The 21,483-nt window shown below is 36.1% G+C and overlaps 1 protein-coding gene and 1 long non-coding RNA gene across 3 annotated transcripts in view; one reads left to right on the top strand and one right to left on the bottom strand.

Moving 5' to 3' along the window:
• The window catches only part of LOC126824118 (uncharacterized), a 46,437-nt gene extending 31,427 nt beyond the window's left edge, over positions 1 to 15,010 (top strand). For both annotated transcript variants that reach the window (XR_008788541.1, XR_007681458.2), the window contains exons 2-8: positions 4,968 to 5,069; positions 9,112 to 9,239; positions 9,524 to 9,623; positions 9,809 to 9,949; positions 10,044 to 10,175; positions 10,719 to 10,794; positions 12,612 to 15,010. This is a non-coding gene — a long non-coding RNA (uncharacterized LOC126824118). The remainder of the gene's footprint in view (positions 1 to 4,967; positions 5,070 to 9,111; positions 9,240 to 9,523; positions 9,624 to 9,808; positions 9,950 to 10,043; positions 10,176 to 10,718; positions 10,795 to 12,611) is intronic.
• An 849-nt stretch (positions 15,011 to 15,859) lies between these two features.
• On the bottom strand, positions 15,860 to 19,760 carry LOC126824014 (toll-like receptor 3). Its single transcript, XM_056101896.1, has one exon. The coding sequence runs from the start codon at positions 19,758 to 19,760 to the stop codon at positions 17,583 to 17,585; it is 2,178 nt and encodes a 725-aa protein (XP_055957871.1). The 3' UTR covers positions 15,860 to 17,582.
• Between the last annotated feature and the right edge of the window lie 1,723 nt (positions 19,761 to 21,483).

A 21,483-nucleotide genomic window follows, 5' to 3' on the forward strand; every position in this document is an offset into this window, starting at 1 on the left:
TTTCGGCTTATCGTGGATCTGTATCTATGACTACTGGGTTGGCGGTTTCTAACTTACTTCCAATGGTTACAGCAATTAGATTGGACGATGGATAATTTTCCATTAGTACTGACTTAGACTATGGCACCTCGCGAAAGTCCATCATCTCCTGCAATGAGTTTCTCCACTTTTCAAATTTTCCAAAGACTACGTGGTTAGATGAATGACTTCGATGAGAACTACTAAGTTCTAAAAGATATTTTCACCATGCGTGACTTAATATCATGGATAAGTGATTAAGTCTTTTGCACATTTCGTTTGGTGCCACTGGATTAAAATCCACTATATGTACATGTATTTAATTATGGACTTAATAATTTCCACATATAGTGACAATGTTCTTGATTAAATAGAATTTGCACAGTTATCTATACGAGGGTATATAAGACCCTGTGTATGGTGTAATTAAAGAGACGCAGACGAAAGACGAGCGGGGAGGTGACGAGAGGGGCAGAGACCGGCTAATGGGATCATCCTAGTTCAGCCGCTGACGGGAAAGAAGGGCGGAAAGGTTATCTTAATGCAGTTTATGTAACTGTTTTATAATTTGTTCCCGATGTAAAAAAAATAGTGTGTCAATATCTGTTATATATGAATGAACATTTCGGTTAGATGATTAGACAAATTGCTCCAAAATAGGGTGTATGCGCATTAATCAGAGGAAAAGGGACAATGGATACAATTACTTTGGTTTAAACATTACTTTTATTCAAGTACATAAAGATTATTTACAACACTGATGTAATGGATTAGAAAACAAGCCGAAGCTTATATAAATTCCTCTCCATGTAAATTATAAATTTCATTAACATTAATCATCAATCACCATCACCTGGTAATTCTTATTTATTCAAAGCGTTTAGTTAGTTTAAAATAACTTCGTTGTACGAGATACTTTCGTTGGGATCCCCATAAAGAAAAGCTTTTGAGTGTTTGGATTTAAGTGGAAGGGTATTTAATGTTGTGATATGCTGAGTGGCATAATTGGGGCTTTGCAGAAAATAGTGATCGCTCTTTTCTTGGATATGACCACATCTGCATGTCGGATTATCAGAAATATGCATTAAAAATCGATGGAAATTTAGAGCACTTTTACAGTTACGAAGTCTAGAATGGATAATCTGAAATTTACGTTCACCATAGTTATAATATTCGGGTATTTTATGGTCATTCGCACTTAATTTAATTTTGAAATTTTGAATAGTTTTGAATGTGACGAGAAAGGCTGTTCCAAAGTTCAACAGTTGAAGGTAAGAAGGAGTTTTTATAATAATTAGTGTTAGCAGCAATATGTTCCAATTCATTGTTATTTCGAACAGGGTAAGGATTTACATCAGAAATTGTAGGTGGTACAGAAGGCTTAAAAAGGGAGAAGCCATTTTATTGACCATTTTATACATTAGAATGATCTTGTGCCTTATACGTCTTGTTGATAGTGGGTTATATCCAGATTCATAGTAGAGTACGATATGGGAAGTGCCGCGAACAAGACCTGTTATTGTTCTCAGTGCATCTAAATGGAAATTTTCTAATTTTAAGGACTCAAATTTGTTACACATGTCCCAAACGACGTCAGCATAGTCAAATAAGTGTGAGATGAATGCATTGTAAATAATTTGTAGAGACTTACGAGAAATACGATATTTTAAGCCACGGAGACAGTCAATAGAGCGTTTAACTTTAGATATTACATATTCAATATGGTTGTCCCACTGACAATTACTTTGTAAAATAAGACCAAGATGTCTGTGGTATATCGACTCCTGAATATTTATGTTGTTAAAATTTAATTCAAAAGAGGTTTGGAATTGTTTTCTAGAGAATGTCATTGAAACTGTTTCCGGGGGTTAAATATTACTTTCCATTTAGTCGACTAGTTTTTAATCAAATTTTAAACTTAATTTAATACATTTTCACATTCGCCTAGGTTTTCAGGTGTTAGATACAACGACGTATCGTCTGCAAATAAACGTTTATCACCCAATAATACATTCTACAGTAGATATCGCTTGTGTGATATATTTCATAATCTCCTTAGGAGATATCGTTTTATATGAATTTGATTGATCAGTTGAAAAGGAACTACTTTTTTTATTTTCAAAGAATAGTTCATTTCTTATTAAAAGTATTTTTTTTTATTAAAAATGAACTATTGTTATTCAATTGACCTTGATGGAAACACTCGTTGATAAAGTAAAAAAATACTCGGCAGAGCCTCGTTTTTTGTTACTTTATCAACTTGTGTTGATATTGTTTGATATCAAAAAAGACTGGTAGGAGATTCTCTATATATTAGAATTGATATTTTCAGTAACATAATTGATATAAATAAGGAAAGTGGACCCAAAAACGATTCCTGGGGAACACCCGTGGCTATATTATTTAAATTAGAACTTTCGCCTTTAAGAACTACTGATTGTTTTCTAGTCGACAAATAATCTAATATGAGGTAACCCTTTACCTCGGATACCGATACGACTCAGTTTGTGAATCAAACCCTTATGCCACACACGGTCGAATGCTTTGTTAATATCACAAAAGATGGTTTTTATTTCTTTACCGTTATCGAGAGCTGAAGAAATATAAACATACATGTCAATTAATTGATAAGTGGTACAGTCGTTTATTCTAAAACCCGATTGTAACCGCCTGAATAGATGATTAGTTAATAAAACAAATGTGTATATCTTTGTAAATTAGTCTTTCAAAGACTTTTCCAAGTAGACTTAATAATGGATTGTTTACATTGTAAAAGGAAATGGCTGGCGGTTTCAGTTGGATATCCACAATTACACCGAGGGCTATTATTCAATGCCATGTAATTCGTAATTAGACGGGTTTTGTTTAGTAAGCCAATGTGATTCACTCGCCATTTTCTAATGTCTACAATATGCTGTAGATTTTAACCTATTATTCTAAATGTAGATACCATAAGCATGCGCGTGTTGTGTCATCTGCTGTAATAGTTAAGGTTTATACGTTAGATCACTCGTATAAATAAAAATATCATATACATGTATACTACTTTCTGTTGGCCATATAAACAACTATTATATTGTTCATAAAACAATAGATATTCGGTGCCTTAAAACAGGTTGATACTCGCCAGAAATACAGCTATCTGTCTTTAATGATAACTGATGAATAAGTTGATATGCCCGTGTAAATAGAGCTACTAATAAGGAAGAATTTCAGTTTCAATATTGAATAGGCCTATCTCTATAGTTGATTTGGGTACAGGTAGCGGTGTGTTGGCATATTTGTGTCATGGCCAACGATTTTAGCATATCACGTATTAGCATATCTGAAATATGTATGTCTGACACTATATGAGAAAATAATTGAAATCCTGAGATATTGTTTTGGAAAGGGGGCACAAGAACTGAATAGGGCACATCAATTCTAAAGCCACGACGTAAAGCGCGTCAATGCATAGCCCCTGGATAGTTTTGCCCTCTCAGCGGCTATCCCGCCTACTCTTCGGCAAATTCAAACTGTCAATGAGCAAACGGTGGTCCGAGGTTTTTGACCCCTTCCAAACCACTAGGAAACACTTTTCTTGTCAATCCCGCTACTTTTGACATGTTGGAGCCGGACGTGGTCTAAAATGGAGCATTTTGTTTTACATTGCCTCGTCCCTTGTTATTTGAATAACATAGAAGATGATTTTAGAACATAATTAGGTATATTTTCGCCTTTACGCTAGACAAAAGCAGCCCCCACCCCCATTATGTAAGGAAATGATTGGCGGTTTCGGTTGGATATCCAATTACACTTAGGTCTATTAATCCATTTAACTTTATGGGAATCTGAGAAACGCATTCTGGTATGCATGACATGTTCTTTCCTGTTTCCGTTTTGAACAAACAAACTGGGCGCTAAAGTGTCAGTGTTAGTACAGTATAATTTGGATTGGTTTATAGCAGGAATTGTTTTAACAGATGCGAGTAATTAAGTTGTTCCAATTTTTTTTTACAGTTTGAGGATAATTGTTTTTTTTTTTTATATAATATGAATTTACAAAAAGGAACAGGGATATCACCATCGTTACGTAGTTTGTAATTATATGTTATCGTGTAGAGCTCTGTTAACTTATCTGTATAAAAGTGTAGTGGATTGTTATAATTAATTTTATAACAATTATAGTTTATATATACAAGAAACCAGAACGGACACAATACAGAACCCTGGGGAACTCCCCGAAATAAAGCAGTAAGGTTGGTGTTCAGTCGGAAATATTGAGGTCTAACGCCAAACTGGCGGGAATTTAGTAGATTGTTACAATGACAATAATTTTGGATATGTTTATAAACTTCTTTTTCAAGTAATTTACAGACGGCACTTAACAACGATATGGGTCGATAATTCGTAACAATCGTATGTAGGTTAGTGCATGTATGTGACAAAGGGTTCCGTAACTTCATCAAATTTACTATATTATAAAATACGAACGATTATTTAGATGCATTGAACTTATTGAACTGGTTTTGATAATATATGATATTGAATTTTCAACTATACAAAAAATTTGTTTAAACAAGTACTCGCTGTGTTATATTAAAGATTTAATCACGTGTAATTGACAACCCACATATGATCTGTATACAACGCGGTAATAAATATACCTTCTCATCTAGCCTCTGCCTATTCTCCATAAAATGGAAATCGTTAATTCAAATATATAACGACCTCCTCACCAAGCCTTTGCCTATTCTCTATAAAATAGAAATAGTTAATTCTAACGCCAAGGTGTATCTATTTTTAGTAACAAATTTCATTATTTATCTCCAGTATAACCTACTTTATGGACCTCCTCCAATGATCGGGGTGTCTGCAAAATAGCTCCATATTTAGTTCTCAATCGGCCTACTTTGAAGTTTAAAATATATATTCTTACATAATACATTTTAAAATATTTATACTTATAGATAAAGAAGTCAAAAACGAGTGCATCATCAACCTGATTTACTAAAAAAAAAGAATGGCGACGATTCTGATTTTACTGTTAGTTCGTGCAATAATGACCAATGGTAGGTAACAAATATTTTACATATTGAATTATTAATACATGGATATTATTTATAATTTCCGTGAAATGAATTTAGTGTGTGTAATATTTTACATATTAAACATGCATTATGCAAGAGCTAAATCTGCCTATTGGGGGTCTTTCTCTAGACCCTAGATGCTATCTAAAATATTAATTAGACATTACTTAACTGATCAAGACAATAATCAACCCTCGATGCCGTCATTAGCCTGCGATATTTACTGGATTTGAATACGTTTTGTGATGGATCATTTGACGTAAAAATGGATAATCGAGACTTGGTTATCATACAAAAGATAGTAATGACGATCGAGGCTAGCCTAAATTGAATCGGTTCAGAGTAAATTTTCAGCATATTCTGTTTTCATTATCTATATTTAAACTATTATAGCGAGAACTGCCAGCTCTTTATCTAATCTTACTTAATGTATCTTTAATATAAAAATAAGCACTTTGTAAAGATTTTCTTTTGTAGTCAGTCAATCATCATTACCGTAACCTAACTATATTTATTAAATGACTTACATTTATTTAATCTCACCTAATGCCCCATTAAGTTATTAGCGGGGTTGGATGTAATACTTTTAGTAGAATTTTTGCTCGAGAAATAACATATTCGCATAATATGTGATATGTACTTAAAATACTTAAATCAACTTAGTCTGTAATTGACAGGTGACACATAAAAAAGAGCTATTTATCGAAAACATATGTCACTCATTTACCACCAGAATTACACGTGAGTGGAATTATTCTATTTGATTTAAAGTAACCAATCATTTTGTTAATTACACAAGTTCAGGGCCATGATCACGCGTTATCGTGCATGATATTCACTTACCTTTAAAAGAAACCGGGGAACCCTGTAAGTCAGACTTGCATTAGATTCCAGAGATCGAGGGTACATCTGAGTTCCTAGACAGCCGAGAGGCTGGATAGGGTGGAGAAGTGGTTTTAGCTATATAGTATTGTAATTTGTGCTATGCTTGTATACCTGTATTCAGTTATATGCTATATAAAATGTAGAAGCGAACTATGCATTATTATTCCTGGTAAGACAAACATCTTAAGAAACTGGAGGAAGTAAATACACAACGTGAAGCAGAAGTAAAGACAGCTAGAGACAAATCCTAGACGATCACAAGGCTACAGAAATATGTAGTAAGAAAAGATGCATGGGTCATACGTAGGATGTGGCGACCGGTTTCCCATAGACGCTCTCCACGTCAGACAAAAGATTTATGGTGCTACATGGATGGCCGAATGGAGTAGGAGTAGGGTCGCCTGTCCAACCTCGTTGGTTTTCTCCGGGTCCTCCCACTGCTAAAGACCCCTACGCGCAAGCGAATTATTGAAATAAATTTGAACCGTTGGTTAGTCCCGAAATGACCTAGTTTGTGTCGAGTGGACGTTAAACCCCATTTCTCTCTCACTCTCTCTCCCATTAAGTTATTAACACATGCATATTATTTTAATTCTCTGGGAATGAAATAGTGTGGGTGTATATCGAGATAATATGAAATGAAATGGGGTTTAACGTCCTACTTTTCTACGTAGACCGGGCCAAAGAAGACAGACCACGACTTACTCTTATTTCGAATTCCAGCTGTCAAGGATTATGTTTATGTTAATGTGTAAATGGGACCTCTTTTTTTACTCCCATCAGAACGGCTAGACGTGATTCATTGCTAAGGGAGACCACGGCTTGAAAAGAACCATTGGGAGTGTTTTAATTGAAAAACTAGCGACCTTGGCATTGCTATTCTCTGGATTTGTGAGATCTATTACATACGCTATGGCGGCCCAGCTAGTGAACCAGGAGGTTCCGGGTTCGATCTAAGGGTTCTTTGAATTATTCGGCGAGATTTTCCCTTTCTATATCCATATATACGAAAGTAAATAATTCACACAAGTTGGTAATCTCCTAAATAACCATCTTAAAGCCCTACTTTTATTCCGTCCCAAAGAAATCAAACCCTACTTGCATCCTGTATTCCCAGGGAATTCAAACCCTGCTTTTCTCTACTATAATATAGTGATATAATACTGGAACACTTATTATGGATACAATCTCTTGGTTTATTATACTGCAAGATTTCACAAGTCGTTTTCAAGCAAATACCTAATGTACAAATGAGACATATCATTCGTTCGTTCGTTTCTAGAGTTTTACGTCCACTTCCACCTAAGGTGATATGGCAGACAAGAGAGACATATCATGGGTGAAATATATATCGTTAACTAATGAACTGTATAGACAGGTGAAAAAAAGTTACTTTAAAGTTTTTATAGGAATATAAGTCTACTTGGAGTTAGTTTTTTGTTATTCTAATGATATAAAAACGTTAGGTTAAGTCAGAGTGACATTAAAATCATTATAATCATATCATGATGAGTTTGGCAATACAGTTATTAAAAATAGTTACAGTGTTTGATATATTTGGTAGTTTAAACGCCCAATAATTTAAATTATATTTAATTACATTTTTTTGTTATTCTAATGATATAAAAACGTTAGGTTAAGTCAGAGTGACATTAAAATCATTATAATCATATCATGATGAGTTTGGCAATACAGTTATTAAAAATAGTTACAGTGTTTGATATATTTGGTAGTTTAAACGCCCAATAATTTAAATTATATTTAATTACATTTATGGTTTGAGTAAATTTAATAAACATAAGTTAACAATTATAACAAATACATAATTGTTTGTTTTGGTGACCGTAACTTAAATGATCTGATCGTAGGCTCTGGGAAGATAAACGTCTTGGTCACGTTAGTTTAACGCGATAAACTCCACATACACTAAGTATATGCTCATAGCGCTACAAAAAGTCTAATGATTATGGTTTATGTGCTATAACAGTTTTATTTCTCATAGTATTCTTTAAACAGGTGTGTTTTAATAAACTCTTGAATTGTAATACGGTTGTTGCATCTTTAATTTCTGATGGTAGTTTATTCCAAAATGTTGCTGAGTTATACTGGAAAGATCGCTGTCCAGATAATCTTAATTTGACTTTTTGGCCACAAACTAAGTTTTGGTTAGCCGATCGTAGTGTTCAGCTAGGATGATATTTTTAAACAAGTTCCGATTGATAACTTGGTGTGATTTGGTGAAAACACTGATATGTGAGTAAGGGGATTTTAAATTTCACACGGGCCTCCACTATGAGCCAGTGAAGTTCTCTAAGTACTGGATTTATATGTGCAGGTTCTCGCTGTCGTGTTCATAGTCCGTTGCAGTCTGTTGATTTGTTCTTTGGGCAAATTACCCAACAGACTGTTACAATAACCTAATCTTGAGAGCACAAGGGATCGCACAATGTGGCGAGCAGTGTCTCTTGAGATCAGATTTCTTATGGATCCTATGTTACGGAGGTGAAAGTGACACATGCGATTAATGTTAGTGATATGTTGTTGCATTGATAAATTTGAATCCAGGTGGACGCCGAGATTTTTCACTTTTTTCGATAAATCAATCTGTGATTCTCCAATACGGATGGATGAATGCTGAACATTCGCCATTTTACTGTTATTTCCAACTAGCATGGTTTCGGTTTTTGAGGTGTTGAATTTTAGCATATGAGTAGGCATGCATGTTTTCAATATTAGTTAGTGCTATAGCGTAGTTACTGGGTTCAAAATGACGATGGAACTGCGTATCTTCAGCGTAGAAGTGATGAGATGGATCGTTATCAGAGAGGATTTTACCAAGTTCTCTGGTGTACAAACTGAATAATACGGGGTCAAGAACCGATCCTTGTGGTACACCTTCATGTAGAACTGATATATCATGAACAGATTGCACACGATCAGTCAGATGAGATATAAACCATGACGATGCAATACTTCTAATGCCAAAGTCATGTGATACAGGCTGTGTTAGTTGGCAAGGAAACTTTCCTTTCACCCGTCTTCCCAGGGAAATCAAACCACAAATTATTATGCACAAATTATAGTTTTACTCAGATCCTAACTACCATCATTTCTTGTCATTTTTTCATGTTTTCAACAGGTGAACAGTTCATCTGGACATCTCCTAGTGATAATGGCTGTGTGAATGGCAAGGAAGGTGAAGATATCTCGTTACTATGGGAATATCAAGCAGACTCGTCGTCAAGGTTAATTCTGATTAAAACAGAGGTAAAAGTCCAAGGTCCGCGAAATAGTCGCGTTAATGCAAATGTAATGTGACCGTTCAATTTACTGCGATTTCACCAGGGGGAAAACGCTGCGATTTCTTTTATTTCCACGTTTACTGAAAGTCGCTGAATATTTTGCAGAATCCCCAAGTCGAAACTAGGCCAATAAAATTATTAGTTTATTGTATCCATGAGGACACATTTTGTAAGCATGCCTTCAATAGAGATATGGACGAAAGTTCAAAAAGCACAAAATTTTCAATATTTCGGGTTTTTTTTTCACAGGATGTAGTAATTGGCCAATGGATCGAGAAACATAACAACTTCACAACATATTCTGTTTTTCAAGGAAGAGTCACTTTCAAAAGAACGGTCATCAAACAAGGTAGGTCGAGAGAGAGAGGGGGGGGGGTACAAACATATAGACTAGACAGGGCTAGAGCAGCTTGTGTCAGCATCTTATAGAGAGAGGGTTAGGTTGACAGCGGAAAGAGTTGGGGGGATGGGGGAGGGGGCAAGAGACAGGCAGATAGGCAGGCTATATTTAGTATGTTTAAATTTATGTTATAGATCATCCAGGAATTTACGGAGAAAAGATTGAGTTGAATTTGATGAAGGCACATAGAAATGATTTAAATGTACCGTACACCTGTCAACTCATCCTTAAAGACGCAAAAGTTAAACAGAAGGACATCAGAGTAGATTGTCCAGGTGAGTTACTACTACTACTACTACTACTACTACCAAATGCTTGAAAAGGTTAAAATATATGATTGTCTAGAATTAAGAGGTTTATTTTTTTCAGATTCGTCAGATGTAGGAACAGCTCGACCTAACAGCCATTTGTTTCGTATGCTTCCTGCCATTGTAAGTGTTGTGGTGTTCCTCCTCGTTCTGTTTGGCGTTGCCGTCGCGTGCTTCTTGAGGCGACGCAGAAGTAAGTGGATGTACATTCTCTTCACCATTGTTTAGGAAATATTGCAAATTTAGAGATAAAATTAAATTGGCACTTTTGACATATTTTGATTTATATATAATTTTGACTGGATTTTGACTATATTCGGCATATTTTGACTGGGTTGACTATATTTGGCATATTTTGACTGGGTTGACTATATTTGGCATCTTTTGATTTGGCATATTTTGACAGGGTCGCATTTAGCAATTGACACACGTAATAAACGCAAACAAATTAATACGGCGCAGAAAAGTAGGATGTTAAACCCCGATTCATTTAGTCATCCATTCTGAATTGAAATAAACCTTATTTTTTCTATTGGAACAGTAGACGGATACAAGGTGTATGATACAAATGTCCATACAAACACAGCTTACATTCAAAAAGTATGGGTTACTGTGTAAATAATGTGGTTGTGTTTTTCGGAGGGGGCGCAGAGTTATCTCTGGGTACCCCTCTGTACCTCTGTTGATCAGTATTGTTAAGCTGTTAATTATTTGAACTTTTTGTTTTACATCTTAGGTGACGTGTCTAGATTCATGAGACTTGATCAGGAAAATGTGGAGATGATGTACAACAACCAAAGCAACAATGAGGGGTCAGTTTATCAATCTGATTAGAATACAGATCTATATTTCGTTTCGTTTTTTTTATACTTTTGATGGCCTACACTACATGAAGATCTGACCGGTTGTAGCGATATGTGGCGTCAGAGGTCATACGAGCGGCTTTTGACCCTATGATGTCAGACATTTGATTAACGAATCAGCATTGATGTTACTAGTGGATTGCCCACAGTTCCGTGCAAAACACACCTAAAGCTCGCCGTAACAGACCGATTCATTGGCTAATTCCCCACACCATTCAGAACACGTCAATGATAACAAGTAAAACGAAATTTTGTACTATAAAAAACGAAACGAAATAGGATCTGTGGTTTAATCAGATTATCAGTTTATTTACCCGTCGACAAAAAAGAAACTTGGTGAGCTGATTCTTTCTAGACTTTAGCTAGGCCCTTTGCTTTCAAATAATAGGAGTTAGCCACGCCAGAAGATACGCGGTTCAATCCCATTCTGATTAAAACACAGATCCTATTTCGTTTCGTTTTTTATAGTTGAAAATTTTGTTTTACACTACACTAGGTTCTGGATGAGTTGTTATATAACAGACGTTCTAGTTGATGTGAGGAATTAGCCGATGAAACTCTCTGTTACTGCGAGTTCTTGGCGTGCTCTGCACGGAATTGTGGGAAAACCACTAGACATGTCAACGCCGATTGATTAATCAATGTCTGACGCCATAGGTCAAAAGCCGCTCGTATGACCCCTGACGCGACCCCCATAACAACTGGTCAGATCTCCATGTAGTAGAGGCGATCGAAAGGATAAAAAAAAACGAAACGAAATATAGATCTGTATTTTAATTAGATTGGGTGTCTAGTCTTTGGGATCGGACGAAAAAAAATATTTACCCGTGTATACATCGTAAAGTAGACTAAACGAAGGCTGGTAAAACTGACTTCATAACACACTGCATGTCTTCATTAGCCCTGTCGGTGCAGAATTGGGGCGGTGTTTCTTCATAAATAAAGTTAGAATATTGGCGTGGTTAGACTATTGTTATATTGGCGCTGTCACCCCCCCCCCCCATCCCCCTTAGTCCATTTTAAGCAATAGCAGTAATTTGTAAACTAAAATAATGTGAACGAGTGAACGATGAACCGCTAATAGAAATATCAGTGCATGGTTCAATTCGGTTCTGTATTTACAAACATATGTCCATTTGTAATTTCATTAATCTGCTCGCTATAAGGCAAGAGGTCCTCTGATTTCCTCCCAACTGCTAAAGACTCCTACGCGCGAATGAATTATTCAAATGAAAATTGAACCATATGATGGTCCCGCAGTGACCTAGTGTGTGTCGAGTGGACGGTTACCCCACCCCCCTCTCTCTCTCACTCTTTGTTGATATTTTAGCCACAAATGTCAAAGGCGTATTGTTACTTAGATATAACAAAATCTAGGGCTACATTATACACGAAAACACCGGAAAACACCATGTTATACTGAATACTGGAAAGCACCGGAAAAACACTAAATACCGGAAAAAACACTAAATACCGAAAAACACACTAAATACCGGAAAACGCCCAAAATAGGTAACCCGGAGAAGGGCTATACTATAAACCGGAAACTAACCCTAACCCTAACATAGGCACACTGAGGACCAGGCTCCGGGTTACCTATTTAGGGCATTTTCCGGTATTTAGTGTTTATAACATGGTGTTTTCCGTTAGTTTTCCGGTTGTTTTCGGTGTTTTCCGGTATATAGTATTGTCGCAATATTTACATTAAATATCTAAACGTATGTTTCTTTTTAAACTCAACTAACATCTTCTGTTTTTATTTTCAGGCAAGAAGGGTGACCAAAGTGTGAGGTTGATTTAATTGATTGCTTTCAAACATCATGAAAACTAACATCGCTTAATTATTTTTATGTTAAATTTTTGTATGATAATAATAATGACTTTATTTTCTGTTATATACTACTCAAAATATAGAGCAACTATAAGGTAACAATATTTAAAAGTGTATACTTTATCTAACATACTGATTTTTTTAAACTGGACATATTTTTTATTTATATAACTAAATAATTATACTGTATTGATTTTTTTTAACTGGACATATTTTTTATTTAGTTTTATTGACTGTTAAATCGAGGAACGTATTTTTTTAATCAAATGGTTTTCCATTAGTTTTCTTTTTGTCCATACTAAACTTAAGCTGTCTGTCTACAGTTAGCTTCGCCCGAGAACAGACACTAAGCTAGTTGACCGACATTTTAAGTACTAAATCGACGATTTTAGTCGAAAACACGAAGTATACTTCGGGAACTTTGTTGAATTGAAAGAAGTTTATTTAGTCTTTGTGTGTATGACAGAAGTAAAACGGAGTATAACCGCATTACAAAACAATATACTAATTTTTGGATATGGCGGCCATTTAGGACAGAGATCTATTCTCGAGGAATGAAGTAGATGGATATCTGTGTACAGAATGCTTTTTTGTCATGTCATTGACTTTCATTTTCTTTGTTGGTGTTGTGCAGGGTTAAATATGTGTCTATTTACAGACAAAGGCCCATTTTCAACGTTACAAACCCCATCGATGGTTGCGTACTCTATCCCTTAAGTTTCGATTCCCCGGTTGTACGTGACAAGTAGTAGAGTCGCCTGTCCAACCTCATGGGTTTTCTCCGGGTCCGTCGGTTTCCTCCCACTGCTAAAGGACATTGCTGAAAATCAGTAACTGTTTTTCTAATTAATTGGCAGTACTCCAAGTCTTGTAGGTAAAGATTATTGAAAAACCCAAGGACCCGGTCCCTTATCACAACCATCAATATTTAAAATCACAGTTACATAGCTATGATCACTTAGACCAGTGTGAGATATGAAATGAAATGAAATGGGGTTTAACGTCCTACTGTTATGCTCCTAAACTGGACTAATGAAGACGGGCATACGCCATGTAGTGTGCTATGAGGACAATTTTGCCCGGGCAGCGGCGCTACGGCCTACTCTTATATCGAATTCCAACTGCCAAGGGATCTTTTACGTACACGCTAATATGTACACGGGACCTCGGTTTTTCGTCCCATCCGAACGACTAGACAGCTGCCCTTGTCCAGTGTGAGATGTAAATGTATTATGTACAATAAGATAATAAACACTTACTCAGAAATACAAACTCAATCCGCGATTGTTTGAGGTCACCTTGAACAAACTGGCGTCTGGTAAATACTTGTTTCTCGGGATTCTTCCTCCTCCAAATATCAAACAGATTATTATCACAAGTAAAAGTTGACAGCAATTTGTTTGTCAGATTGAAAGCAGACATGTTACTAGACCGGCCAAGATGCAGTTCCATCACATCATTGAAGTCTTCACACACTAAAACATTTTCAGATGATAATATCATGGTTAAAACTTTGTCATAAAACGATTTCCTGTCCTGTTGATTGTTTGGTGAATAAACACACAATAAATCAAATACTACGCCATTTTCATTTATCTGGCGAGACGACCGCCATCATCACTGGAAACAAACTGACATTTTGGTACAAAATGTTTAGAAATAAATATTGCACGTCCTTTAAAGCCGTTATTCGAAATCGAATAAAAAACGTCGCCATCCCAAAATGTTTATAAGTATCAATAAACACGTAATCCCAATGTGTCTCTTGTACACAAATACGCCAGTTCGCAACAAAATTTTGATATTTCGAAAAACTTCTGAGACCATTGACGTTTATAGTTGCTATCTTTACCATTGAGATCACTAATAGTAAATTAGAAAACGGGAACATTTTTACGCGACGATTTTGAACGTGTACCTTTCATCACTGATTCTGATATTATATCAACAAAAACAGAAATGAAATGAAATGGGGTTTAACGTCCTACTGTCCTGCTCCGAACTGGGCTAATGAAGCCGGGCATACGCCATACAGTGTGCTATGAGGGAAATTTTGCCCGGACAGCGGCACTACGGCCTACTCTTATATCGAATTGGATGGCCGAATGGTAAGCACGTGCGCGCTGTATCATAAGGCCTGTCATTGAGTCAACTGGCGTGGTTTCGAATTCCCGGTTGTACCTGACTGCTAAAGACCCCTACGCGCAAGCGAATTATTGAAATAAAATTAAAACCATATGTTAGTCCCGAAATGACCTAGTTTGTGTCGAGTGAACGTTAAACCCCATCTCTCTCGCTCTCTTTGAATAAACGGAACAAAACTGTATAAAACTATCAAGTTTTTTGTTATGTATTAAAGCACAACTACAGGCAGGTTTAGATGGGCTGGAAAAACTCTTTGAGAAAGAAGCCAGCTGTACCAGCTCAAGTCGATCTGTGATTTGTTCGGTTCTGTGTAATAGCTAAAGGCAATACCTTTAGGCAAGTGTCTAAATCAAAGGCTGTGTATGTTCACCAGATGCAAGCATCTAAAGGATGAGCGCTCAAAGAGTGCTAGACCTAATTCTTAAGACCAATTCAAGATTTCGTCAAGGTCGCAGGGATGCAAATAAGACGAAGGCACGTGATTGTAGGTTAGAGTTAAGGTAGGCATTAGAGCTAGGTCCAGGGTTAGGGTTTGGATTAGCGCTAGACCTGTTTACATCTTGTGACCTTTGACCAAACTTGTAGTTGGCCATACGAAATAGATATAACCTTCAAGGAGTATTTATCAAGAATTATGGGTGTAACATCTTCGACCCTGGATACATCCTCAGTACCCCCAGTAGTCTCATTCCGTTGTATTCCACTAACCCATGGGGGGAGACACGTATTCAAGTTATCCGCCCTTGATGATTATGCTATTTTTTATCGACCAATTCCATAAATCGTTAATTGCAAAGGAGGTTGGCGAAGGGAAGTAACTCTCATCGTGTAAACTAAGGGCAACGCAAATGCTCCCCTTCAAGAGACAAGGTTAGGAATTAGCCAGAAGGTAGCCTAATTCTCCTCCAGTATCCCCAAGCAAAAATGACAGAAGACCAAATTATGCTAAATGCATAATTATTAACATCAAGTTACAATACTTATATTATATATTAACACCAAATTACAATATTTATATTATATATAAATGAAGACCAGACAGATATTACAGATATTTACATATGTAGATTCAAGAGTTTTATTGAGAATGGTATCTTGATTTGGCGGTTTCGTAATAACATAATTCATCCTTTACACTTGAGTATCACCGAGGAGAATACCTTCATCGATTAAACCGAACTACCGCTTTATTATCTTATAAGATGGGGGCTTTTCTGTGGGAGGAAACCGGAGTAAACCAACGAGGTTGAGAAGGCGCCCCTATCTCCAAGTCACATACGCTCACACTTGGAATGTAAACCACTTCCTCAAGCCAGAGGTGACCGGCCAGCTAGAGGTCTACGCGCGGCACTCTACACTACTAGTCCATACCATCCCTCTTCTACTCTATACTAAATTACTAAGTATATGTACAATAATAATAAACATAACAGAATGGTAATAGCTTATGAACGTTTCAGACAAAGAACGAATAGTAATAATTATAACAAAAGTAAAACATACACATTTTATACATATTTAAATTCATCGAAGCATACTACATTTTTTGATCTTACAATAAATATACTCTTCAAAAAATGTAAGGGATATTGAAATGCAAATACCTATGCAGGTTGTGATATGATAAATAGTCATGGGCACTTAACATGCTTTGAGAGTATATTCACAGATGAAGAACTTATATAAATTAGAAATAAATGAATTAAAAACATAAACATTATTCACATAAATCATTCAGTAAATGGCCATTAATGGGATTATCTAACCTTATAAAAACGAACGCGAAACGAAGGCCGTTTCATTAGCAAGACTGGTTTTTAAACTGTTTTTGATTGGTTCGTAGACTCAAGCAACAATCAAGGCCAGAGTAGATAATTTGAAAACCCAGGGTATTCAGACGAGTTACCTGCCCTTGAATTAGAAATCGGATTCAGACCACATGGTCGTAACAGACTTTAGACATTACATCTTAGTCATATAGCTTAAGCCCAATGTTATTTTTGAAATATTGTCCACGTTACAGGCACCCGTGGGGTATAGTGGAGTAAAACGGAATATGTTCCACGGAGGAAACCAATGAAGCCCACGAGAGACGGATATCCCAGTGTGAACAACTGAACCAGGGTACTATAGTGCGGGATAACACGTGTGCCTGGCTGACTCGACAGGATGGCAATGAATTTGAGTTTTCATATATGCATTGTCAACAAAATAAATTCAACATAATGTAATTTATTGATAAAGTTGACATACAAAAGTACATGTTAGTTACGTTAAATATGTCGTAGGATATGCATATAAATTATAATAGTATGCTATTCATACAAATTCAGCTAATTAAGTAAAGGGGGATAATAATATCAATAATAGGACCACAGATGGAGGCAGACCATCATCAAATTTCACCATTTCGGTACCGTCTATTTATAGCAATTCTCTCTCTGTCTCGTTTCTCTCCTTTTGCATGCCCATTTTTGTTGAGTGTTTGGTCTAGACTGGGCGAAGAGGGTTTGAATTAACATCTTCTGCCAGGTTTTGGTAAATATTCATGATTTTGATTGATCGAACTTAAACTTATAGTAATAATATCAAACCGAAGACATTCTTAGTGTATAAAATCAGTTAACAAGTGATATTCCATTTCACATTCCAACATGAGGAATGGATACAGTCTCAGATTGGGTTGGGTGGGGTTCTTGTAGCGTTTGAACTACCGACCATGAAACGACTGCGGTAAACAGATTCATGTACTTTAATCTTATTATAATTCATATTGACGTTTCAGCGATGTTTTTAACATTTGCCAAAATATATCTTTGTTGTCATTATCTTGCCATTTGATATAAGTAGTAGTTTTCAATAGAGCGTTCAGTGGTTTACTCATATTAACTGCTTCAATATCCTCTAGTAATACTACTACTATAGACTCTATACTCGTATCTATAACCAATTTCTGAGCTAAACTCATTTCAAATTGACACCATTTACTTCTAGCAAAATCATTGGACAAAATAACAAGAACTTTCCGACTATCTTCCATGTGTTGTACAATATTATCAATGATCAGTTGTCCACCAAGAAAATCTCTTTCGTGGATACACAACTTAATGTTTTCACCTTCTTCCACGATAGGTAGAAGATCATGTAAAACCCAGTCTCCATCTTCTATACAGTAAGCAACAAAGGCGTCATGAGCAAAGTGTTTCTCTGCAATATCCAACAGCTGTTTAGGTCTGTATCTCCACATATAAATATGATATTTAATATGCCAGATATATTTGTTGATAACAGAAGCGATCAAAATAACACAGATAAAAAAACATGTTACTGTTGTCACAGAGATAAACGCTCCGGTGTTATTCAAACAAATTCTCTCTGTTATATTCAGACATCGATAGCCGTCAGGATAACCCCAAAACTTGTATGGTTCCCTATGAATCCACTGAATCAACCAAACCAATTCACACTTACATACGAGCGGATTATCATTTAAAGATATTTTTTTCAATCTTGTCATAAACACTTCAGGCAGCATTTTACTTGTAACAGTCTGAATTAAATTATGGGCTGCATTTAATTCTGTCAATTTAATGTTCCTTTCAAAGAACTCAGTTGGCCAGGATTTAATCAGATTCCAGCCAACTTCTAAATAAGTAAGATTATGATAATGTCTGGTGACAGTAGGTAGGTTCTGTAAATTACAATCCAACAGCATCAATACTTCAAGAGATGTCAGAGGGGCTAGCGTTTTATTTAGTTTTTCCTCCATTTTAAAGAAATTACTTTTAGACAGATCTAGTTTTAGTAACCGATCCAATCCACAAAATGCATGTTCATGCAGGCGGTTAGTAGTCAATGTGTTCTTTGATAGGTCTAGACTTAGCAGTTTGCTGTTGTTGAACGCACGTTCCTCTATATAAAATGTTCTACCCTGTTCTGAGATAGACAACGAGCTAAGAGACTTGAAAGAATGAAAATAATCAGTTTTTAATGAGTCAATGTAGTTTAAACTCACATCCAAGATTTTAAGCTTTTCCAAGCAGTTTAGATGTTCTGGAACGAAAGTACCAATTATGTTGCGTTGTAGTTGCAATTTCATTATCTCTGGAAAGAGGTTTCGACGATAACAAAAGTTTGGCAAAGCAGCCAAACTGTTATTAGAAATAGAGAGGTGTTTTAACTTTTCCAAACAATTAAAATATTTCGGAACAAAATTACCAATCTTGTTGCTTTGTAGTTGCAATGTTGTTAACTCTGGAAAGGAGTTTCGACGAAGACAAAAGTTTGGTAAAACAGTCAAACTATTATTAGAAATAGAGAGGTGTTGCAGATGGTGGCTAACACCCGGTATGACGGTGGATATTTTGTTATTCGAAACGTCCAATATTTGCAATTTTTCTATTTCGTTAAACACTGTCATATTAAGTAGCTTGATTCTATTCTGAGATAAATTCAAGGTTATCTTTTCCGCGGATTTAAAGTCAACGAAAACATTATGTGGAATATATTCTAAGCGATTTCCTCTGAGACTTATCTTGGATAGATTGCTATTTCTCTGAAAACTAGAGAATAAATTCCGTAACGAATCTGAAGTGAGTAGATTATCTGCTAAATCCAATAAGTAAACATGCGATAAATTTTGAAACACAAATTCGTCAATATTCTCAATTTCATTATGGTGTAGATTTACGGTTGATATTCTTGTGTTGCTAATGTTTAAAACTGTAGTTGGAGTAACACGGGGTAAATAATTATATTTAAAGTAGACTGCTATGGTGTTATCGGGAAATTTTGGAATGTAGGTAAGGTTTGTATTATAACAGCGAGCAACACGATGTGCGCACTTGCATAATCCGATTGAACACGCATCCTGAACTGCCACAGATGGTAAACAAAGAGCCAGGATCACAACAGCCAACATCTTACATGGATCTACCATCAAAACAGTTTCCTGAAGAAAAAAATATATTTATTTTGAGACGGTTGAATTAAAATGGGTTTGTTAACGCAACGACGTGAAGTCAACATGTGGTTGGTTTGTTGTTCGTTATTTACAAGATATGGATTTATTAATATAATACAGGCACTACTGTGGGGAATACAGACCGGGAGTGGGTTTTTTATGGTTTATAACACATCAAAGTCTTTGAAAATAGATTCTTACAAGCTGCCTTTCTATAGCAGTGGTTCACAACCTTTTTTTGCCAACATCACACCTTCGGACACATGAAAAAATAGCGGCACACCTGTCTAAATATATATGAAAAATATTTGACTTTTGCAAAATAAAAACATGTTAAGTCAGACGGCATACAATCATGATAGACAGAGACTGGTCATAGACACATAGAATGACTCAAACTAAATAAAGAAATACACAGCTATGAACTTATCGGTAGACATTCAAGGCCGATCAGATGGTTTTTCGCATTTAATTAATGTGCCGTTCAAAATTTCGCGGCACACTTAGGAAGATCTTCGGCACACCTGTGTGCCTGTGTATAGAATCTCTGTTCTATAGGATAGTAACGAACGAGCTAGTTTGCTGTTTGTTATTAGCGTTAGTTTCCAGCTTGTGAATATGATAGAAATGAAATTCTTTGAGGAACCCTCTTATCAAATGGGATCAATATCCATGCTATATTTGGATAAGCTGCTTTTTGGAAACTTTTTTTTTCTTTGGGCTCTCTGTGTAATTAATAGAGACTTTTGGCAAGCGTACTTTCCTGGTCCGTATCGCGTATCCGTATGGATTTTGCGTGTGACGTCATCAATGTGTGTGTATTTCTCATACGTGATACGGCACACGCTTACGGCAGCTCGTATCGAAAAGCTTTCATACGATTAAGGTCCGTATAACATCGTCGTCTTTTTACTGTCTTTTTTTGCTACTTTTAGACGCTGAAATGTTGTATCATAGCGTTTTTATGAATCTATGTGTATCCTGGAACACGAAGGTGTATATTTGATGTGATTTTAACCGTGATAACGACTGGAATTTAATCATTATTTTTGATGGGGTTTTCTCGGAATTTTCATATTTTTACCATCTGTGTGCATGCTGTTTGATCTACGTGCTAATTTTAGGGAGGCGGGACCTTGCAAATCTGTGAATTATTTTATTCTATGGTAACGGGGTATGAACTTTCTGCGATGATACATGAGTGAAACCAAAAATTGACGTCGAGTCGAAGTCGAAGATTTTAATAAGATTCGACATTAAAAATGTTTTAATAGCCGTGCGGCTGTCGAGCGACATTACTCCCTCCGGGAAATTGTAGGCTAGGCATTTGACCAGTACAGGTGGTGATGCTGTAATAGAACTTACTCCAGCTCAGCCACGCGAAAATCTGCCAAAACTCTAAAACTTCATTGACGCAACGTATCACATATACCATACGGATACGTGATACGGATGGGAAAATTCCGATTGCCAAAAGTCTCTAATGAGGCTTGTTTGCGTGTACGTAGTGGGACCCCGCTGCACTTACTATTACGAGACGCTTTTAGCCAATGTCAAATTTAAAGGGGCATTATATAAGATTTAGATACAGAGCTGACAGTTCTCGCTATAATACACTGAAAAAAAACTTGTGTTGGATCTCAACACAAGTACTTGTGTGAAAATTATTCTACACAAAACTTGTGTTGTTTTGCATTGC

Source organism: Patella vulgata, chromosome 6 (genome assembly GCF_932274485.2).
Source record: "Patella vulgata chromosome 6, xgPatVulg1.2, whole genome shotgun sequence".
NCBI lineage: Eukaryota > Metazoa > Mollusca > Gastropoda > Patellidae > Patella > Patella vulgata.